At 41.0% G+C, this 19,828-nt stretch overlaps 1 protein-coding gene across 1 annotated transcript; it reads left to right on the forward strand.

Annotated features, from left to right (window-relative positions):
- Positions 1-6,574: 6,574 nt before the first annotated feature.
- Positions 6,575-13,467, forward strand: snw1 (SNW domain containing 1). The gene is made up of 14 exons (XM_044106093.1): positions 6,575-6,680; positions 7,171-7,324; positions 7,456-7,617; positions 7,704-7,799; positions 8,215-8,321; positions 9,037-9,141; positions 9,252-9,321; positions 9,433-9,498; positions 9,597-9,713; positions 10,128-10,269; positions 10,338-10,440; positions 11,774-11,891; positions 12,082-12,245; positions 12,597-13,467. The coding sequence occupies exons 1-14, from the start codon at positions 6,667-6,669 to the stop codon at positions 12,787-12,789; spliced, it is 1,611 nt and encodes a 536-aa protein (XP_043962028.1). The 5' UTR covers positions 6,575-6,666; the 3' UTR covers positions 12,790-13,467.
- Positions 13,468-19,828: the final 6,361 nt, after the last annotated feature.

Raw genomic sequence — 19,828 nt, forward strand, 5'->3', positions numbered from 1 at the left:
GTTCTATTCATTAGTCTCTTTTTTTTTATTAGATCAGCTTTGTTTCTGTGTTTCTTTAACATAATTCTTAAGTTCTTCTTAGTCTAGTTTATGTCTATTTCTCCACCTGTTTCACTCTGCTGGATTTGTTCCTGCTTCCTGTGTTATTTGTTCTGCTCTGGCTCCCTGTGAATTTTTTATTTATTTCTTTATTTCTTTATTTTTTGCCCTTCACTCGTTATTAAAACGTCCGATCTACTCGCCGCCTCAGCCTCGCTGCGTTTGGATCCTCCATCGACACGGCCGACCACGACAGCCACGGAGATTAACGGGTCGTTCTAAATGAGTGTGTGTCTTGTTTTGCTTGCTGTGTTTGCGAAAGGCCAGTTTGTTCCTGTGCCACCAGGTGTTCTCTAATTGCGTGAAGGGTTTCACAGCTTGGGCCTTTGTGACAGTACGCCGATTCGTTTTCACAACCGACTTTACTTTTTCCATTGTAATTCAGCGTGAGGCTTTGCTCAGTGGGCCTAATATTCAAATTGAAGCTGTCAAACTCGCATCTTGTGCCAGCAGCACTCACCTGGGCAGCTTGTCTTCCCTGCTGTCACTCAGACATGTTCTCATCATTAGTTCCTCTCCTGTGCGTATGCAGCCCAGGACTCATTCATCAATATACGAGCAGCTCAGAGGCGCACATTGGCTGCGGCTCTCTGCGAAATAGTCTGCCTGTCAAGTCTATCCATCATGCTTGATTGACCCACGACCCGGAAAGAGGAAGCCTCCGGTCTGGATAATCTCTCACGGAGGGAAGAATTAGACAGGTGTAACAATCTCTAATGGGGAAAAACAGGAAGAACTTTATTGTCACTGCTATTCATTACTTATATGGTCTCACCAACCAACACAGCAACATGATTTTGGCAATTTTCTCCTTTTATGTTCTATGTTGATGAGCCGTTGATAAGGTTTTATGATTTTGTCACGTATTCCCTCCGATGTCCTCAGTTGTTTGTCCTTCCTGCTCTGATTCGCTCAGGGATCGCAGTGTCACTCGAAAAAATATTCACACCCCTTGACTTTTTAAATTCAAATTCAACTAGATTCAAAGGGAAATTAAGTGACATTGTAACTGGTGTAAATTCAAGTGCTTCAGAGTGCACAGACATTCTTATGATGGTTGATTAGGGCCATTGTTGATGAGAACATACCGAGTAAATTTCTGCCAAAACACGAAGAAATTTTGAGATTAGTCTGGAAAATATTCTACAAACACTTTGAAGAGTTCTGTGTTTCAAAAGTTGGACATTTTTGGATTTGTGAAACTAAAATGCCCAAGTTTTTTCTTTTTCTAAAACATAATTTCATGCAAGTTTTTGACTTTTCAAACTCGGAAATGTTCTTGTTTTTTTCACACACACACAAAAAAATAAATCAATAAAATATATTCAGAGATTTTTGGCAGTAAAAAGGTCTTAAAGTAACAACTTCATATTACCTAAATTGACATGTTGTAGATTCTAAAACAGAGCAGATGATTTATGCAATTTCAGATGGTTAATTTGAATTAAATCCACACACATTTTGAGCAAAACATCTCAACATCATAATACAACAACCACCATGCAATAAGGGAGAGATAAAGCTAAAGATCAGTAGCTGTTCTGTAGGCCAAACATGTCCAAAGGAATTTGGTTCTTCCTGATCCGACAGTCTCTAAAGTGTTTTTTGTTTTTAACTTGTTTTGTAAAATTCAATCAGCCTCTTAAAGGTCAGCTTGTTGGAGATTTCTAACAGTGGTCGACAGCTTAGATGTGTTTCCTTTTTCCCACAAGGGACCAATGGAGACCATCGGAGCTTTCCTTCAATATCAATCTGATAAAGCTAATGAGCTTCTGAAAAGCTGAAATGTTCATTTTAATCAGAAAGAATTCATTTGCATTGAAGAATGCGTGCAGTTAAAAGATAAGTTGGCCAAAGGCACACGCACCATCCATCAATATCCTAGATTTCATAATAGATCTAAAAAAAAAATGAAACTTTTTAAAAACAATATATTTATTTTCTTTCTTCTTTCTTTTTTTCCGCTTTACCTATTGTAATCCTTGGTTTCATAACAGATACAAAAATATATATTTTAAAAACAATATGAAATTCCCAACTATGACATTGCCTGCTGTTAATAGGAATGGAAGTTTATTTTCTTGTTTCTTTTTTTTCTTTGTTTATTAGAATCCTTGATTTCATAACAGGTAAAAAAAGGGAAAAAATGAAACCCCCCCAACTACATTGTCTGCTGTTTGTAACAGGATAAGTTGACTATTTTTTTTTATTTTTTTTTAGTAAAGAAAAATAGCTAACAGAAAACTAAAGAAGAAAAGATCTCACTCTCCTGCAGCAGCGGTGTAAGAACGCGTCTTATTGCCCTGCTGCCTCTGAACAGAGATATGACAGCGAAGCATCACCAAAAGGCGCCGCAAGACAAACTAACCTCTCCTCGTCCTCCGACTCCAACGGGCAGAAAGCCACGCTGCAGCGACTCAATGCGGCTTAATACTTTTGGGTTTGCTTCCTTGTGGAGCCGAGATAAGGAGCCATCCATCACGGGCCTCCGTCCTCGACCTGAGGATTCCATTAGGGCCCAAACAATATGCTCACTGTTTACATCGAGCCCACGCACAAAGCCAGTGCCAAAGAACCAATTTCCTCTTACCTCATTGAATAAGGAATCTCATTCATCTTCCAACCGTGCACATTTATTAAAGGCAGACGCGCTGAGCGGAGGCCCATTATCAAGCTGTCTTCGGCCGCCTGGCAACCAGCTGAGCACAAATGCAGGCTGATGGAGGCATGTCGGCTGTGCTCTCTGGAGATAGGAAGGCTGCTAAATGGGGAAGTTCGAGCGGAGTTGGGCTTTTTCCACGGAGGAGCGTTTTCTTCACACGCACATCTACAAAGCTTCTGCAACAATTATTACAAACCTTGTTTTTCAGCCGCCCAAAATGTGCCTCTTTGTGTCGATTCTCTTGCCCGATGTCCTCCATAAAGGACCTGCAGGTTTTTTTTTTTGGTTGCTGAGTAAATTTCCATTCATTCTTTTATTTTTCAAGGAAAGAAGAGAAAATGTTGCGTGTTTAGGGATACACCCTTCACAGGAAGAATAAGCCACAAAACAATCTTTTGTTTTGGTTGCTCACTGAGTGCCAGACACGTGCTTATTAATGGAAGGTTGAGTGGAAGGAAAACAGTAGGGATATCCCCAGCCTTGAAAGGGTTGTGAGCTAAAACACATTTAATAATTTGTGGGAGGGAGTGCTGCGGTGGCGTAGGGGATAGCGAGACCCACATTTGGAGGCCTTGAGTCCTCGACGCGGCCATCGCGGGTTCAATTCCCAGACCTGACGATATTTGCTGCATGTCTTCTGCCCTCTCCTTCCCCCTTTCCTGTCAGCCCACTGTCATAAATCTGAATCCAACAATTGAGTTTGGATGATTGAAATGTTGGCCCAGTTGGGTGCTACAAAATAAAAATTATTCTAAACACATAAAGTCTAGTTACAACCATTTTTTTTTTCTGTTTTAATAAGTGACGACTAATGCTTGACTCATGGTTTCATATTGGAGTTTTACCTAAGAAGAGAGCAGTATGAAAAAAATTCCTTACTTATAAAATGTTGTGCAGCAGCGACAGTAGCTTTATTAGGAAAACATCCTTTATTTTAAATAAAAAGTGCCAATCAATTGCTATTATTCTCACACCCCACAGAAGTTGCAGCCCCTGGCAACCGCCTATGTGGCTTACGCCAAGAGCCAGCACTGTGTGCATATGATGTTTGGATGTAAATTTGTGACTGTCTGACTTTATTTTTGTGTTATTCAGGCTTTTTTCTCTCGGGGGATGGAAGGGAAACTGAAGAAAAATGCTGCCTGTGACTAAAAGTAGCAAATAAACTGCTGCATGTTGTCTCATTTTTCTACCAGTATATGCAAAGGTTAAATAATTCTGTAATGACCCTGCTGACACTGATTGACTTTCTGAAGGCTTTCTTTTACAAGGGAAAAGAAAGAAGTCAGATGTGGAGTTTTTCTTCTGATCCAAGAGGTGGTTACTGCACTCCATCTATTATTCATCTATGAATAATAATGATTAAAAAAAAATCCGTCTGTGAATCTCAATCCACCTGTCATGTCACGGAGACGTCAGATTTGCAGGACAGAGCTGATTGCAGGTCAGCCTTTTGTTATAGAGCAGAGGCTTTCAACCTTTTTTCTAAGAGCGCCGCCCCAGGAAATACTGCTGTTTTTTAAATACTCACTTGCTAACAGATCTCTAATAGCAAAGTGTCTTATAAAGGTATAAATTGTACAAGGATTAATTGTAATTGGAAAGAGGAGAAAGGTTTTGTATCGGGTTATACGAAAACCCTTCTTCTTATATGTTCAAGTTCAAAATTGAAGAAAAGAACATGCCAAAGTTTTTAGATTTTATTTTGAAAAACAAAAAACAAAAAAACTGATAGGTGTACTCCTTTAGCGTGATCTATTTCATAAAATCCAAACAAAATACGTAGAAGTTTGTGTTTGAAACACAAACGCCAGTATGATAAGACTTGTATGGAAATATGAAAAGTTCAAGAGGTAAAAGGCAATGTATAAGTCCAAATTAAAGGTTTCCGTCTTAAAGTTAAATAACAGTCACATGTTCACCCTTGATAGCTTTGTCTGTGGCTTCAAACTTGTGACTGATCCTTACAGAGTGACTGTTTTCGCTTTACATTGTGTTAGCTGAGCACTGTGCCTGAATCAATGCACAGTACACAGGGTGTGAGTGACTGTGCGAACACGTCACTCACACATCGCCTCTTGAGTTGACACAGTTTGAAGTTGCTATTTCTCAGCTGCTGCTTCAAGAAAGCCAATAAAACACAGCAGCTAATTTCCAAACACTGGCACTGAAGTAAACATCAATCTTTGACGCCTAACAGCCGTCTGCAGCCCGACCGAGGCGTGACGAGAGTCGGCTCGGTGCGCAGTCTCCAGTCTGCTGGAATGTGTAACACCACTGTGATGGCTTTCCAAAGCATGGAGAAAATAAAAGTGTCAGGCCACATGAATCATAGTTAATTGGAATTAACTGAGCCAGCCATAGTCTAATCATCACATAAATTGCAGAGTCCTTTCTTTGTAAAAGCAAAAAGTTTCAACTCCTTACAAGATGTAATCGACAGCTTCTGTGAAGCATTCCAGAGATTAAATCATCCACTTCATGAGCTGCACAGGAAATTATCAGAGTAATTGGAAGCTGATGTGACCATATTAATAATTGTACAAATAATAAATAATAACAAAAAAGTTTTTACTTGTAAGATTTTTTTTTTTTTTTACAAATGCGATCAACAAAACAAAACAAAATTATTCAATAATAAGAGCATGCATCAAATGTTATCACAGTATAAAATGAATTGTAGTAAATTTGTAAAGCTTGTTCCTCTAGACGCCGGTGTCAAGAAAATACTTTGAAAACTATTCATCACTGTTTAGCATAGAGCCTTGTAAGAAACAATTGAGAGGGGAAATATCCAAAATAGAATTTGCACATTTGCAAAAAAATGAAAACAAAATCTCCAAGCCACCAGTGCGAGGAGGCCCCGGGGAAGACCCAGGACAGGCTGGAGAGGCTATGTTTCTCAGCTGGCCTGGGAACGCCTTGGGAATCCCTGGAAGAGCTGGAACAAGTGGCTGGGGAGAGGGAAGTCTGGGCCTGCTTTCTTAAGTTGCTTCCTCCTTGACCCGACCCCGGATAAGCAGAAGAAAATGGATGGATGGATGGATGGATGGAAGGAAAATCTTCAAACTTTTTTTATTTTTTCAATTATAGGATTGTATAGCACAATGAATCAGAGGCACAGAGAGGCAGATACAGTCCCTCAAAAGAGCCACAATCCAACCAATATATATTCATTTGTAAGATAAATATTCATTTATTTGCAAGTTTAAAAAAACTGCAACTGTACCTTCTATAAATACATGGAAAAAACCCCAGAAATGTTTGTAAAAAATGTGCGCATGATTGATTAAATTATGCACACAAATACAGTTTAACGTGTCACTCTAAACATCAACTGATTATATTTTAAGTCTTTGCACAATAGCGTCAGTGGTTGTTTAATTATTTAATATTTTCCATTACTGTTAGTGTGGCTCATGAAATACTCTTTCATATTGATTAGTTAGAATAGCTTTCTTGCAAATAATCACCTTTTATGTAATATTGTTGGACAGGGCTTATCATAATAAATAAATAAATAATAACAGTCAATATTGAAATAGTCACACTTTAACAATATAATGAACATAAATTCTAACTACCATTTCCTACATTGACATTTATTTTGTGACAACGGGAACGTATATTCCATTTCATTTGAATAATGATGTTTTAGTATACTCCTGTCCAGGATGTGCCCCGTCTCTCGCCCATTGACCGCTGGAGATAGGCACCAGCTCCCCTCGCAACGCCATTAAATAATGGTGTATGATAATGGATGGATGGAATGGAAGTTTTAATGTAACGTCTTGTTTGCTTGTTGAATTTTGGCCCTTTTGCCACTCCGTACCTATTCTGTTCGTATTTCCTGTTGTAAGTCCGTCACCGCGCATGCCCAGTTAATCGGTAAGGAAGAAAGGAAAATGTCTCTTACGAGGTGAGTCCTTAAACAATTGAGCTTTACGCCTTCATAAGCGAAAAATATGTCACCTTTACGATCTGATTTGTGCTCCCCGTTATGTTGGTAGAACGTGTAGGGTTTTAAAAATTCCAGATGTCCGCTATTCTTTTGCTTAATTAATGCTATCGGCATTAGCTGCGGCTAGCGAGTAAACCGACGGCTTAACGTGAACATTAGCTTAGCATGTTCACGCAGTAGCAGGTGGTTAAAAAGTGATGCATTTCTATTTCACGCTGTTTTAGTTCGACATAGCTATGGCTTATTGTTTTTAGCTATTTATTACAATATGTAACATGGTTAAATATTGCTCTTGTTGCTCTTCACCTTTAAAAAATGGGACAGTCGCAGCCGGCTAACGGTGTTTAACTGCAGTATTTGGCCTTTTTATATAACAATAAAACTGACGAGGGTGTTTTATTTATTATTTTTATTAGTAAAACTGAGGAGGTATGTGTTATTTGTGAAGCTTTTTGCCAGCCCCGACTCAGCTGTCGCAGGACCAGCTGGAGGCAGAGGAGAGGCTCCGGGTCCAAAAGTCCCACTCCACCGCACTGGTGGCATCCCGCAGAGAGCCGCCTCCTTACGGACACAGAAAAGGCTGGGTGCCCCGCTCGCTTGAGGTGCGCACTTCCGAGTGTCCTATATGATTCTATCTGTGCTTCCCTGTTGTTCCGGCTGCTCTAATCAAACCCAGTAGTTTTATTATGCGCTTGGAAGTCGTTGCAAGCTTTGAGTAATCTGTATTTTGTAGGATTTTGGAGATGGAGGCGCTTTCCCAGAAATCCACGTGGCCCAGTTTCCGCTGGAGATGGGCAGGAAGAAGAAAACGTCCAATGCCCTGGCAGTACAAGTGGATGCAGAAGGAAAAATCAAATATGATGCCATCGCAAGACAAGGCCAGGGAAAGGATAAGGTCTGTTGCTTTCCAGCTGGAACAGATTTCGCTGTACAAAATGTCTTCTGATTTGTTGCAAAACCAAATGTTTTTGGCCGTTTCAGGTGATCTTCAGCAAATACACGGACCTGCTCCCGAAGGAAGTTCTTAAAGATGATGCTCAGGAGCTCCAGAGACCTGATGAAGAGGCTGTGAGAGAGGTACAGTGCTATATGCATCTTGTACCTGTCTGTCAAGAGCTACAGCCAAGTTTCCATCAAATATTTTAGTTGTAATTTTGTAATATCTGTCATCCAGGCATGTAGAATTATTTTTTTCCCCGAGAGCATTAAAGTCTGTTATTAGAAAAGATGATTGATTCCTGATGTCCTGAGTTACAGTCATCCAGTTCAAGATAGATCCTCCTTCACCTGCCAATAGGTAGTGAAGACTTAGAAAAAGCATAAAATAAAATGCAATTCTTCTCTATCTGTTGGATGCTTCAAACCCCAAAATATTAAACACAAGTTTGTTTTTCTGTTGTTGAAGCACTAAGGGGCTGGGTAATTTACTTGGCGATCCTTTTATTGTCGTCCTTCTATGCTTATTTTGTTGTTGTTGTTGTTTTTTTCCTAGCTGACAGAGAAAACCCGAGCCGCCTTGGAGAAGCAGGTTTCTCAAAAGATCGCTGCCGCCATGCCCGTAAGAGCTGCAGACAAGCAGGCCCCTGCACAATACATCAGGTTTGTGTTTTAGCTGGTTGATGAGTTGCAACACTTTAGATTATCTTATTAGATGACATTTTTCGCCATTCAAGGGCCCCCTGACACTTCATGTCATCAAACATTATGAAGCTTTGACATTCTGTCATCCATTATTAGATATGACTACCACTCTTCTTAGTCTTAAGTGATCACCGGTTTTTTTGTATTAAAATAAACATTTATTGTTTTTAACAAAGACTCATCAGAGCTGGCTTACTATTAGCATCATTGTATTGAGAAAACTTGATTTCTAGCCACAATGAAGATGAGCTGAGAAAGGCTCACATCTTGTTTTTAAGAATCTAATGCAGTCTACTCCGTTGCTGCATATTACAGTCAAAAATAATCATATTTTTGACTGCAGTTTCATAACTTCTTAAACAGCCTGCGTCTCCAAAGAAAATCGTCCTTAACAGTGAGTCTGAATTGTCGATGTTACCACTTAAATTCATTAAAATCATGTTGGTAATGCTTTAGAAGCTTTTCACATTATTATTATTGTAAATTTTTGTGATAGGAATTTGTATATTTGTGGCATTTACTTCAAAATGTAAATCTGCAACGTGTTGTTGCTTCGATACTCTCATGCCGGCACAGCGCTTGGCGTTCTCCATTTGGCCCCAGTTCGTTCGTCTCCTTTAAAGTCCAGCGTTTACGTCTGATAAAACGTTTGCTTCTCTCCCCCCTCTTTTAGATATACGCCGTCCCAGCAGGGAGTGGCTTTTAATTCTGGAGCCAAACAGAGAGTGATCCGTATGGTGGAGATGCAGAAAGACCCCATGGAGCCTCCTCGCTTTAAGTAAGTGCGCGACGCTTCAGTTGCCTTTAAAAGCTCAACTTTCTGTTTTATTTTCCGAAAGGAAAAAACGTTACATTTCTGTATGTAACGTGGATAAATTTGTGTTTCAGAATCAACAAGAAGATTCCTAGAGGACCTCCGTCACCGCCGGCCCCCGTCATGCATTCTCCCAGCAGAAAAGTAGGATTCGGCGGACATACTCTTTCCGATTCATCCTGCTTTTCAGCCTTTCAGGTTTAAATATGAATCAAAGTAGGATTGTTTCGGGACAGTTCTCCCTCTTTGTTCCAGATGACGGTCAAAGAGCAGCAGGAGTGGAAGATTCCTCCGTGCATCTCCAACTGGAAGAACGCAAAGGTAAAGCCTTCTCTTCCCTCATTCATACTGACACTGAGAGTATTTTATTTATTTATTTTTTTAAAATCTTTTCCTGCTAATTTGATGTTTTCCTTCAGGGCTACACCATCCCACTAGACAAACGGCTGGCTGCTGATGGAAGGGGTCTGCAAACGGTTCACATTAACGAGAACTTTGCCAAGCTGGCCGAGGCTCTCTATATTGCAGACAGAAAGGTGACAAGTTTTAATGACAACTTGTCATTAAAAGTGACAAGTTGTAAATATCTTGCGTTAAAAAGTATACAGGGCCTTATAAAGCTATTCATAACCCTATGAATTTTTCATAGTTGGTCACATTCCAACCACGGACTGGGACGGAGTGGGGCAATTTTTCAACTTTGTTTAAATTTGTTTAACCCCCATGGAAAATGTTAGGCAAAATTGTAGCATGTAGTTTTTTATTTATTGGAGTATGGCAAATGATCATAAATTAAAAAAAAAAACTGAGCACACTAAATCCCAGTGAAATACATGAAAGTTTGTGATCGTAGCACAGCAAAATGGAAAACAAAGTTCACTGGGTGTGAACAGTTTCGCCAGGTGCCTCTATATGCAGTGAGCAAATGTTAACGCCGATGTCGCGATCAGGCCAGAGAAGCGGTGGAGATGCGAGCGCAGGTGGAGAAGAAGATGGCTCAGAAGGAGAAGGAGAAGAAGGAGGAGAAGCTGAGGGAGCTGGCGCAGATGGCCCGAGACCAGAGGGCCGGGATCAAGAGCCACGGCGACAAAGGTGGGTCCTGAACCGCAGCGCGGCTCGCGCCGACGGCGACGTTTTCTCACTTCTCATCTTCTCCTCAGGCGGCGAGGACAGCGAGGCCAGGGAGCGCGACGTGATCCGCCACGACAGGAGGAAAGACCGACAGCACGACAGGAACATTTCCAGGGCGGCTCCTGATAAGAGGTGCTGGAAAACACTCTCTAAACACACAGCACACAAAATCATCTTCTCAGTTCCACACACTGAAATGCTCCGCATCCTGCTGAATCACGCAGCGGTGACGGTGCTGTAGCACTTCCATGTCTGTAGGTTTTATGTATAATCTGTGTGTGTGTGTGTGTGTGTATGTTGGGAATCAATTTGCTCTGTCAGCTTGTTTGGTGATGGGGGCTATGAGTCCCTGGACAGGTAGAGAAAGTGAAATTCACAGGGAAGCCCATTGCTGTTGTGTAAAAATGGCTCCCCAGTTTAATCTGAAAATACTGTTTGCTGATTAAAAAGCACGCAAAATGTTTACACTTTAAAAATAACTTTTTGTAGCTGTTCCTTCTGCTGGTTTTTTTTCCCTTTTTAGCAAAAAAGTACATAAGAAAATCCCCACAGCAGCTAAGCTTCTGGTTTTGTTATGATAACTTATGCAATGAGTATCTTCTCATTTATTAAAGGGGCAGTATTATCTCAAGTTGGCCTTGGTTTTGTAATTCTACATCATGTAAAAAAAAAAAAATTTTAATGCATGTTTGGAAGATTGTTTGAGCTGTGAAAAATGCCTGGCAGGCAGAAACATTTATTAAAAACTGGAGGGAGCGGTGAACCATTGTCTTCCAGGAGGAAATATGGTCGGAAATAAAAGGCAGTCATGAAATCGTATTCGCCAAAAGCGATTTGATGTCATTATTGGTGACATCAGATCGGAGAAAACAACTGTAGAACTTGGCACCGTATTTCAGAAAAAGTTAGAGCATTTCCATACCCACTATATGTGAACAGGCATCGGAAAGCTACTCATCGGGGAGGCTGATCGGAGAAAAAGGCTGCAGTTTGCAAGGCAGCATTCAGATTGGACTCTAGATGTAAGAAGGCCACGTGATTTTAACTGGGAGTTTACAAAACAGTCGAGGAAATTCACACTTTAGAATTTATTTGGAAAAATAAATTCTAAACTAACTTCCCACTTAACTTCAGGGGAAGTTAAGTGCACTACATGTGTTCAAAGTTAGCAAAAAAAATAATAACTTTAGCTCCTCTATTAGCATATTAGCAGAAATGATTGCACACATCGCATACAGTAATATGTAATATTCAGCTGTTGCTCAAAGAGTAGATGAAGTTTAACTTTGATTCGTTTTCTTTCAACAGACTGACATTTTCCTGGAGTTTTATTTACGTTATTTGTTTACCCCTTTTTAGAACCTTAAGGTCATTTTGCTGTTGATGGGTCTCCTGCGTATGGTATCCTCCGACATAAATGTTTCATTTCTCGTGTGTTTCCTTTGTTTCTTTGTTTTGCCCTCAGATCGAAGCTCCAGAGAGATCAGGACAGAGACGTCAGCGAACTCATCGCTCTGGGCAAGCCCAACCCTCGTACCTCCAGCGAAGCTCAGTATGACCAGCGACTCTTCAACCAGAGCAAGGTTGGAGCCAACAAAAAAACAACTTAAACTGCACGAATTTAGCCTCAAGTTCACGATTTGGGCAGGAAAAAAAACTAAATTTCTGCTTTCCCTTCATGATAAAATTGAAAACCAGCATACCTTAATTAATAAAATGTTTATATCCTGCAGGTAAATATGTCAATTTGCCATTTTTAAATGTTATTTTCAGGGTATGGACAGCGGTTTTGCTGGCGGCGAAGATGAGACGTACAACGTGTACGACCAGCCGTTCCGCAGCGGCAGAGACATGGCCTCCAATATCTACAGACCCACCAAGAACGTCGACAAAGAAGCCTACGCGGATGACTTCGACTCTCTTATGCAGAACAACAGGTAACCTTTTTTTTTTTTTTTTTTTTTTTTTCCTGCTCGGTGCTAGGAGGCTCCTCATTTTTCTTTTTCTGCACCTACTAACCTCTTCACCAGAGCCCCCTAATAAGGATAAATCATTTTAGCTAGTGTTTTTCTTTAAGAATAAACAAATTAAATTGACTCGAGCTATGAAAAAAACCCAATTTAAATTTCTGATGGATAAAAAAGTGGCTGAAACTTTCCAACAATTCTCAGGATTGTTTAACTATGTCATCATCTCTATAGCGAGAAGTAGTCCGTTGAGCATTCTGCTGACTTAAAACGCCCCCAATTATTTTCCTTTTTTTTTGTGTGTGTGTGTGTGTGTATCAGATTTGCTCCAGACAAAGAGTTCTCCGGCTCGGACCACGGGCAGAGGCGTGAAGGGCCTGTGCAGTTTGAAGAGGATCCCTTCGGTCTGGATAAGTTTCTAGAGCAGGCCAAACAGCACGGCGGCTCCAAGAGGCCGTCCACCAGCAACCGCTCCAAGGACGACTACCACGACAAGAAACGCAGGAAGGAGTGAGAGGCCAGTTATAGTAACCCTGCGGAATGCGATTGTTGTCAAAAATTATGTGTGCTTGATTGTAACATTTATGTCAGTTCAAGTGCTATAAAGGCCCAGGAAGTCTCCCCTGCTGTGTGGACACAACAACTTTTATTGACATCGAAATATGAATGTTACAATCGTGCACAGGTCTTTCTGACAGTTATTTTACTCCGTATATCTGAGGAAAGTCTGGAGTCAGCATTTTGGATGAGAGGGCATCAGATTGTCTTTGCCTCAAAACGTTGTGCTATACAAAAGATTTATTTTTCTCTCTCTGGTGTTGTTAACACGACTCTTCAGTCTGTTGAACAGTGATGACTGGACAGGATAAATATAAAACCAACGGAGTGAAGCTTTTGGAAGTCTGTACATTAAAGCCAGTGTTACTTCAAATAATTTCTGTAAATGCTGTTCTCTGAAAATATTGTCCTGATCTCTCTTTTTTTTTTTCTTTTACATGAGATTTAGCAAGAACTGTTGCTGTCATTTTTTTAGCTTCCTTCCTTTCTCTTTTTTCCCTTTGTTATCTTGCTGTGTTTTATTTAAAAGTATCTGCTTGATCACTGCCCAGCAGGTTTCTATCACTATCTAGACGAACAAGCTTTATAAATTCTGTACATTGATAGCACTGGAATAAAATACATATTGTGTTAACATTTGGTGCCTGTGCTTTGTTTAGTAAAGTCGACACTTCTCGTTATTTGGACTTTTTAATCACTGTCTTTTTATTGAGTTTTTTCTTTTAATACATACAGTTTGTGAATACAAAGAAGTGTATCTAGTTAAAGTGTATCTAACACATACATAAAATAATACACACAGAGAAAATAATCCCTCCAAAGTAATCCCATTTAGCCCACCCAGGTCACTGCCCAGTAGGTCCACCCACTGCATTCCTATCCCTGACAGAAATGAAACACATCTTAATAAAATCAATTAACTTCATTAATCTGGAGCATTATTGTATGTTTTAAAATGAGTCAAGAAAGGCTCCCCATGTTTTTTCAAATTTACCAGTTGCGCGTTGAAGAGAACATCTAATCCTTTCCAGTTTCAAACACGACATGAGGTCACAAAGCCACTGCTTGTAAGTTGGAGGAGCAGCACCCTTCCACCTGGTCAGAACTGTTCGCCTCGCTATCAGTGAGCAAAATGCCAGGGCCTGTCGTTTAGAGGCTGGTAAAGGCAACCCCTCACCACTGAGCCCAAAGAGAGCCAAGAGGGGGCCAGGTGTTACCACCACCCCGGCCAACCCAGACATTGTACGAAAAACATCTGTCCAGAACTGACCAAGAGCGGGGCAGGACCAGTACATATGAACTAGTGTGGCTACGCTAGTTTTACATTTGTCGCAGTATGGGGTGACTTCTCGATAGAAACGAGACAGTTTGCTTTTGGAGAGATGGGCTCTATGTACTATTTTGAACTGAATGAGACAATGGCGCGCACACAGAGATGTTGTATTCACCAGTTTAAGTATAGAGTCCCATGTCTCATCTGGTATAGTCATATTCAAATCTTCTTCCCATGCAGTTTTAAGTTCAGGTGAGGAGGACCCTTTCATACTCAACATTTTATTATAAAGCCAAGAAACCAGCCCTTTACGAGTCGGGTTCAATAATAGGATGGTTTCCAACAGTGTATGCTCTGGTGGAGAAGCTGAGCCTGATAAGTGAGACTGAATAAAGTTTCTGGTTTGCAAATATCTAAAAAAATGGGATTTAGGTAAACCATATTTAGTGGTAAGTTCCTCAAAGGATGCCAGATTCTTCTCTATAAAAAGGTCCTTAAAATAAATAAGCCCCCTCCGTTGCCACTCTAGGAACACCCCATCCTGAACAGATGGTTTGAAAAAATGGTTAAGTGCAATTGGACTCAGGAGGGAGAAGTCATGAAGTTTAAAGTATTTCCTAAACTGGCCCCATATTTTCAGTGAGTGTTTCACTACAGGGTTTGAAATGCCGTTAAATGAAGCGAGTGAAAGTGGGGAACAGAGCAAGGCAGGGATGGATATATTGTTACCACTACGTAGCTCCATAGCCACCCAGTCAGGACAGTCACCCAGGTTGTAGTAGAAATACCAAAACACTGAGCATCTAAGGTTGGCGGCCCAATAATAAAACCGGAAATTGGGGGAGGCAAACCCCCCCTGTTGTTTAGGTTTTTGGAGTTGTAATTTATTAAGCCTTGGGCGTTTACCCTGCCAAATAAAAGACGAGAGAGTTGAGTCTAGCTCATTAAAAAAAGTATTAGGAATAAAAATGGGTAATGCCTGAAAGAGGTATAAAAATTTGGGTAGTATATTCATTTTAATTGAGTTGATACGTCCCACAAGGGACATGGAAAAGGGCGTCCACTTTGTGAGGGATCCCTTCACTTGGTTCAACAGTTGAATCAGATTCTCTTTGAACAGGTTTTTATGTTTTTTTGTCACTGTGATACCAAGGTATGTGAATTTTTGTCTTTCAATTCTGAACGGCAGATTGGCTAAATCTGACATATTGGCTTTATTACCTATTGGGAGAAGCTCACTTTTGGTGAGGTTCAGCTTATACCCAGAAATCTGACCAAATTGACTAAATATATCGAGAGCTAAAGGCAATGAGATTGATGGTTTGGAAACAAAAAGTAAAAGGTCATCTGCATAAAGCGACACTTTATGTTCCATATCATTCCTCCAAATGCCGGAAATCTCTTTACTGGTTTTAAGTGCAATGGCGAGGGGCTCTATGGCCAGATCAAAAAGCAGGGGACTAAGGGGGCAGCCCTGACGGGTGCCTCTTTGTAATTTAAAAGGTTTTGAGGTCTGAAAGTTGGTACGAACCGTGGCAGACGGTTGCTGGTATAATAGTTTAATCCATGAAATGAAGTTTCCTCCAAAGCCAAATCTGCTAAGGACTGCAAAAAGATAGTCAAACTCAACCCGGTCAAAGGCTTTTTCAGCGTCCAGAGAGACAACACACTCATCTGAATCTGTAGCGCTGGAATAAATGATATTAAGCAGCCTTCTAACATTGAAATATGAGTGCCGACCCTTAATGAAGCCTGTTTGGTCTTTCGAAATAACCGATGGTAAAACAGTTTCAAGTCTACGGGCAAAATTTTGGCTATAAGATTTTGACATCTGTATTTAGGAGAGAGATAGGTCTGTAAGAGGAGCATTCCACTGGATCTTTGCCCTTTTTTGAAATAAGTGTGATGCAAGCTTCATAAAATGACTGAGGAAGGGACCCTTGTTTAAAACAGTCAGTAAGGGTGGAGCTGAGCTCCACAGAGAGTAAGTCTGAGAATTGTTTGAAAAATTCAGAGGGAAGACCATCCGGTCCTGGGCATTTGCCAGACTGCATTGAGGCTATTGCTAGGGAGACTTCTGCCTGGGAGATGGGTTCATCTAACTTGTTCTTAAGTTCTGGTGAAATTACAGGGATGTGAAGTTTAGCTAGGAAATCAACAGTCATGTTGGAATTGGTCTGTGACTGTGAGCTGTAGAGCTCCTCGTAGAAGTCCCTGAATGCATCATTAATTTGTCTGTGATCCGTGACTATACTGCCATCTTGTTTTCGAATTCTAGAGATATTTTGCCTTGCCCTAGAGCCCTTGAGCATGGTCGCTAATAGTTTATCGGGTTTGTCGCCATGCACATAAAATTTGGATTTGCTGTGTAAAAGCAGGCGTTCAGCTGAGTGTGTGGTCAAGAGGTCAAGCCTTGTTTTGAGTTCAACACGCCTTTTAAACAGTTCAGGACACTGATTCATAGCATATTTTATATCAACCTCTTTGATTTGTTGAATTAGGTTGTTCTGTTCATAGGTGGACTGTTTTTTAATTTTGGCTGAGTAGGCAATAATCTGGCCTCTAATGTAGGCCTTAAAAGCATCCCATACCACAAGGCTGGAGGTCTCATGGGAGGAGTTAGTGGCAAAAAAGAAACGTATCTCATCCTGAATAAACTTTACAAAGTTTTCATCAGACAATAGGGTTGAATTGAAACGCCATGGTCCAGTTCTTAGAGGCAAGTGAGGAAGGGACAGGGACAAAGTGAGTGGGGCGTGGTCTGAGATAACTATGCTATGATAGTCACAGGAACGGATCTGCTGCAGCCATTTAGAATCTGCAATAAAATAATCAATTCTTGAGTAAGTTTTGTGTACATGTGAAAAGTATGAGTACTCCCTCTTGTCAGGATTTAAAGTACGCCACACATCACACAGCCCGTACTCAGATAGAAAGGTTTGGATGACTGATGCAGATTTGCTTATGGCATTACTTTTTAGGGATGAGCGGTCCAAATTTGGGTCCAGCCAACAGTTAAAATCGCCCCCCAGGACCAGTGAATATTTATTGAGGTCAGGTAGGAAAGAGAATAATTGTTTAAAAAAATTCACATCATCTGTATTAGGAGCATAAACATTGACCAAGGTGACCAGAGTGCCGTGCAGTTTCCCACTTACAATAATAAACCTGCCGTGTTTGTCAGCCACCACATTATCAGCCTCAAACGGAGTATTCTGGCTGATCAGTATAGAAACTCCTCGTGCCTTAACCTGGAAATGGGAGTGAAAACATTGTCCCTTCCAGCAAGCCAGGAGACGACCCCCGTCCAAGCTTCTGATGTGAGTCTCCTGCAGGAACGCCACATCTGTATTAAAACGTTTAATATGGGAAAAAACCTTCCTTCTCTTCACTGGGTGGTTTAAGCCTTTGACATTCCAACTTAAAAAATTTAAATGCTGACTCATACGATTTCAGAGTGTGCGTGTTATCCTACTTTGATAAGTACGATAGCAGTGTGATATGCAGAGATTAAAATAAAAGAGGTGAAGAAAAGTTACAGTACCCTGCGGGACCCCTGGCCGTGACCTTAGCCTTCCCCCAAAACCCCCCCCAAACATAAACAGCTGCCAAACAAAAAAACAACAATGTGGCAGCAAGCTCTTCAAAATGAACATTCTCAGAGATCCAATCTTCCAGTAACCAACAACCTCGGAATAAAAAAACCCCAAAACTATCTGTAGCAAACTAACCACTGCCCCTAGTGGGTATGAAGTAGATATAGACCCCCCACATTGATATTGATTTTGAGATATAGTTTATTGGCTGTCATAAACACCATAGGAAAGTAGTATTGCAATAAAAATTGAGGCAACCACAAGAAATAGAATGACAGAGCTACCCTTCCATTCATAAAGTCCAATATCAACCAAAAGGATGGCCAGAAAAAGTCTATTGGAAATAGGGTAATATGACATAAGTCTATATTTACAGTACCTACTGCGCCCTGAGGAAAATCAGCCTGCCTGTGTTTCTGAAGAAAGCCCTCGGCAAAACATTGCTCCTTTATTGGTCCTCCTGTGGTTTTGGAAGCCTCTTGATGAACTGTTGAGCCTCTTCCACAGAACCTAGAAATTTTCTGGCACCGCTGGGTTGTGTAATGCGAAGACGGGCTGGGAAGAGAAGAGCCGGCTTCAAGCCCCGCTTGTAGAGCTCCGCCATGGTGTCCTTATACTCTGCACGCTGGGCCAGGACGTCTGGACTGTAGTCCTCCACATGTCTGAAGAGACGCACCTTTGTAGTCGAGCTTACATCTCCTTCTCGCTTCTCTAATGATTATAACTTTTGTCAGTTATCAATACAGGCGAAGTATCACAGGCGGGAGGGCGTCCTGCGGGCCGTTTAGTTGCCAGAGAACGGTGCGCTCTATCGAGCTCTGGTGGAGATGGGAGCACCTCTTCCAAATAACTCGCAGAGAAGGTTGGAGAAAAACTGAGTAGGGCGCCCGCTTTCAGTGTCTTCGGGCAGACCGAGGATGCGAATGTTCTGCCGCCTGCTGCGGCTCTCCAGGTCAGTCACTTTATCTTTTAGCTTAGCATTGTCTTCACGGAGAGCAGCACATGAATCTTCGAGGCCAGCCACTCGCTGGCTCAGATCCTCTGTTGCAAGCTCCAAGGAGGAGACACGCTCTGCCTGTTCCTCCTGGGCCTGCCGCACCTGGTCTAGCTTGGAGCTCAGCATGTTGACAGAAGACTTGAACTCAGATTTCAGATCCTCACCATACTGCTGAAAAAGTGCGGTGATAGCATCTAGCGTTAAGCTAGCGTCCTCCTTCTTACTTCCTTTCGCGCTCTTACAGGCCATCTCTAGTGCGTAAATAATTAAAAATACTTGCCAAGACGCTTTATATAATGATAGGTGGCGTAGAATTAGTTTTCTGTGGGGTGAATTTAGTTAAAAGTCTGGATTTTTCCGGAGCAGTCCGTTGCTACGTCTACCCTGCCCGCATGGCAAACCGGAAGTCCGCCGTTATTTGGACTTTTGATGCAGATTTTTTCAAATTTTATTGCGGAAAATTTTAATCGGATTAGCCACGCATCCTTATAAAGTCTTAATGTATCTAAAACTGAGGCCTGAAATTGTCTTAAATTCATGTAAAAAGTGATAGTTGGCCTTAATTACATTAATCTCAAGTCTGTCAAATTTTGTCTGCTCCATTGTGTAAGTTTTTTTTTCTCGTCGGACTTTTCTATCAGGTTAAAGTTTGAGTCACTCGTTGTTTAATCAGTTGAGGTTACCAGTAGCTAGCTGCTAGGTAGCTCTTTTATTTTTTACATCCGTCATGTAAAGTGCAAATTTATCACCAATTTATCATCTTTTGTACATTTATGTCACCACGCAGGTCTTAAACGTCATTCATAATGGACTTAAAAAAGCTTTATTTTGAGTTTGTGAAACCAGTAGAAACCCTGTTCACATCAGACATTTGAATACGAGTGATTATTAGTTGCTCACATCAGCTTCTCATTATTCTACTCATTTCCTGTGTTATGCAGCTCATTAACACGGATTATTAAGATTATTAAACGCTTCACAGAAGCCATCGATAACATCTCGTAAGGAGTTGGAGTTTTGTTTTTTTGCAAGAAAAAAAAAAAATAAAAATCAGGCTCCGCGATTTATGTGATGATTAGACTGCGGTTGGCTCAATTAATTCCAATTAACTGTGATTCATGCTGCCTGA

Source organism: Gambusia affinis, linkage group LG22 (genome assembly GCF_019740435.1).
Source record: "Gambusia affinis linkage group LG22, SWU_Gaff_1.0, whole genome shotgun sequence".
Lineage (NCBI taxonomy): Eukaryota > Metazoa > Chordata > Actinopteri > Cyprinodontiformes > Poeciliidae > Gambusia > Gambusia affinis.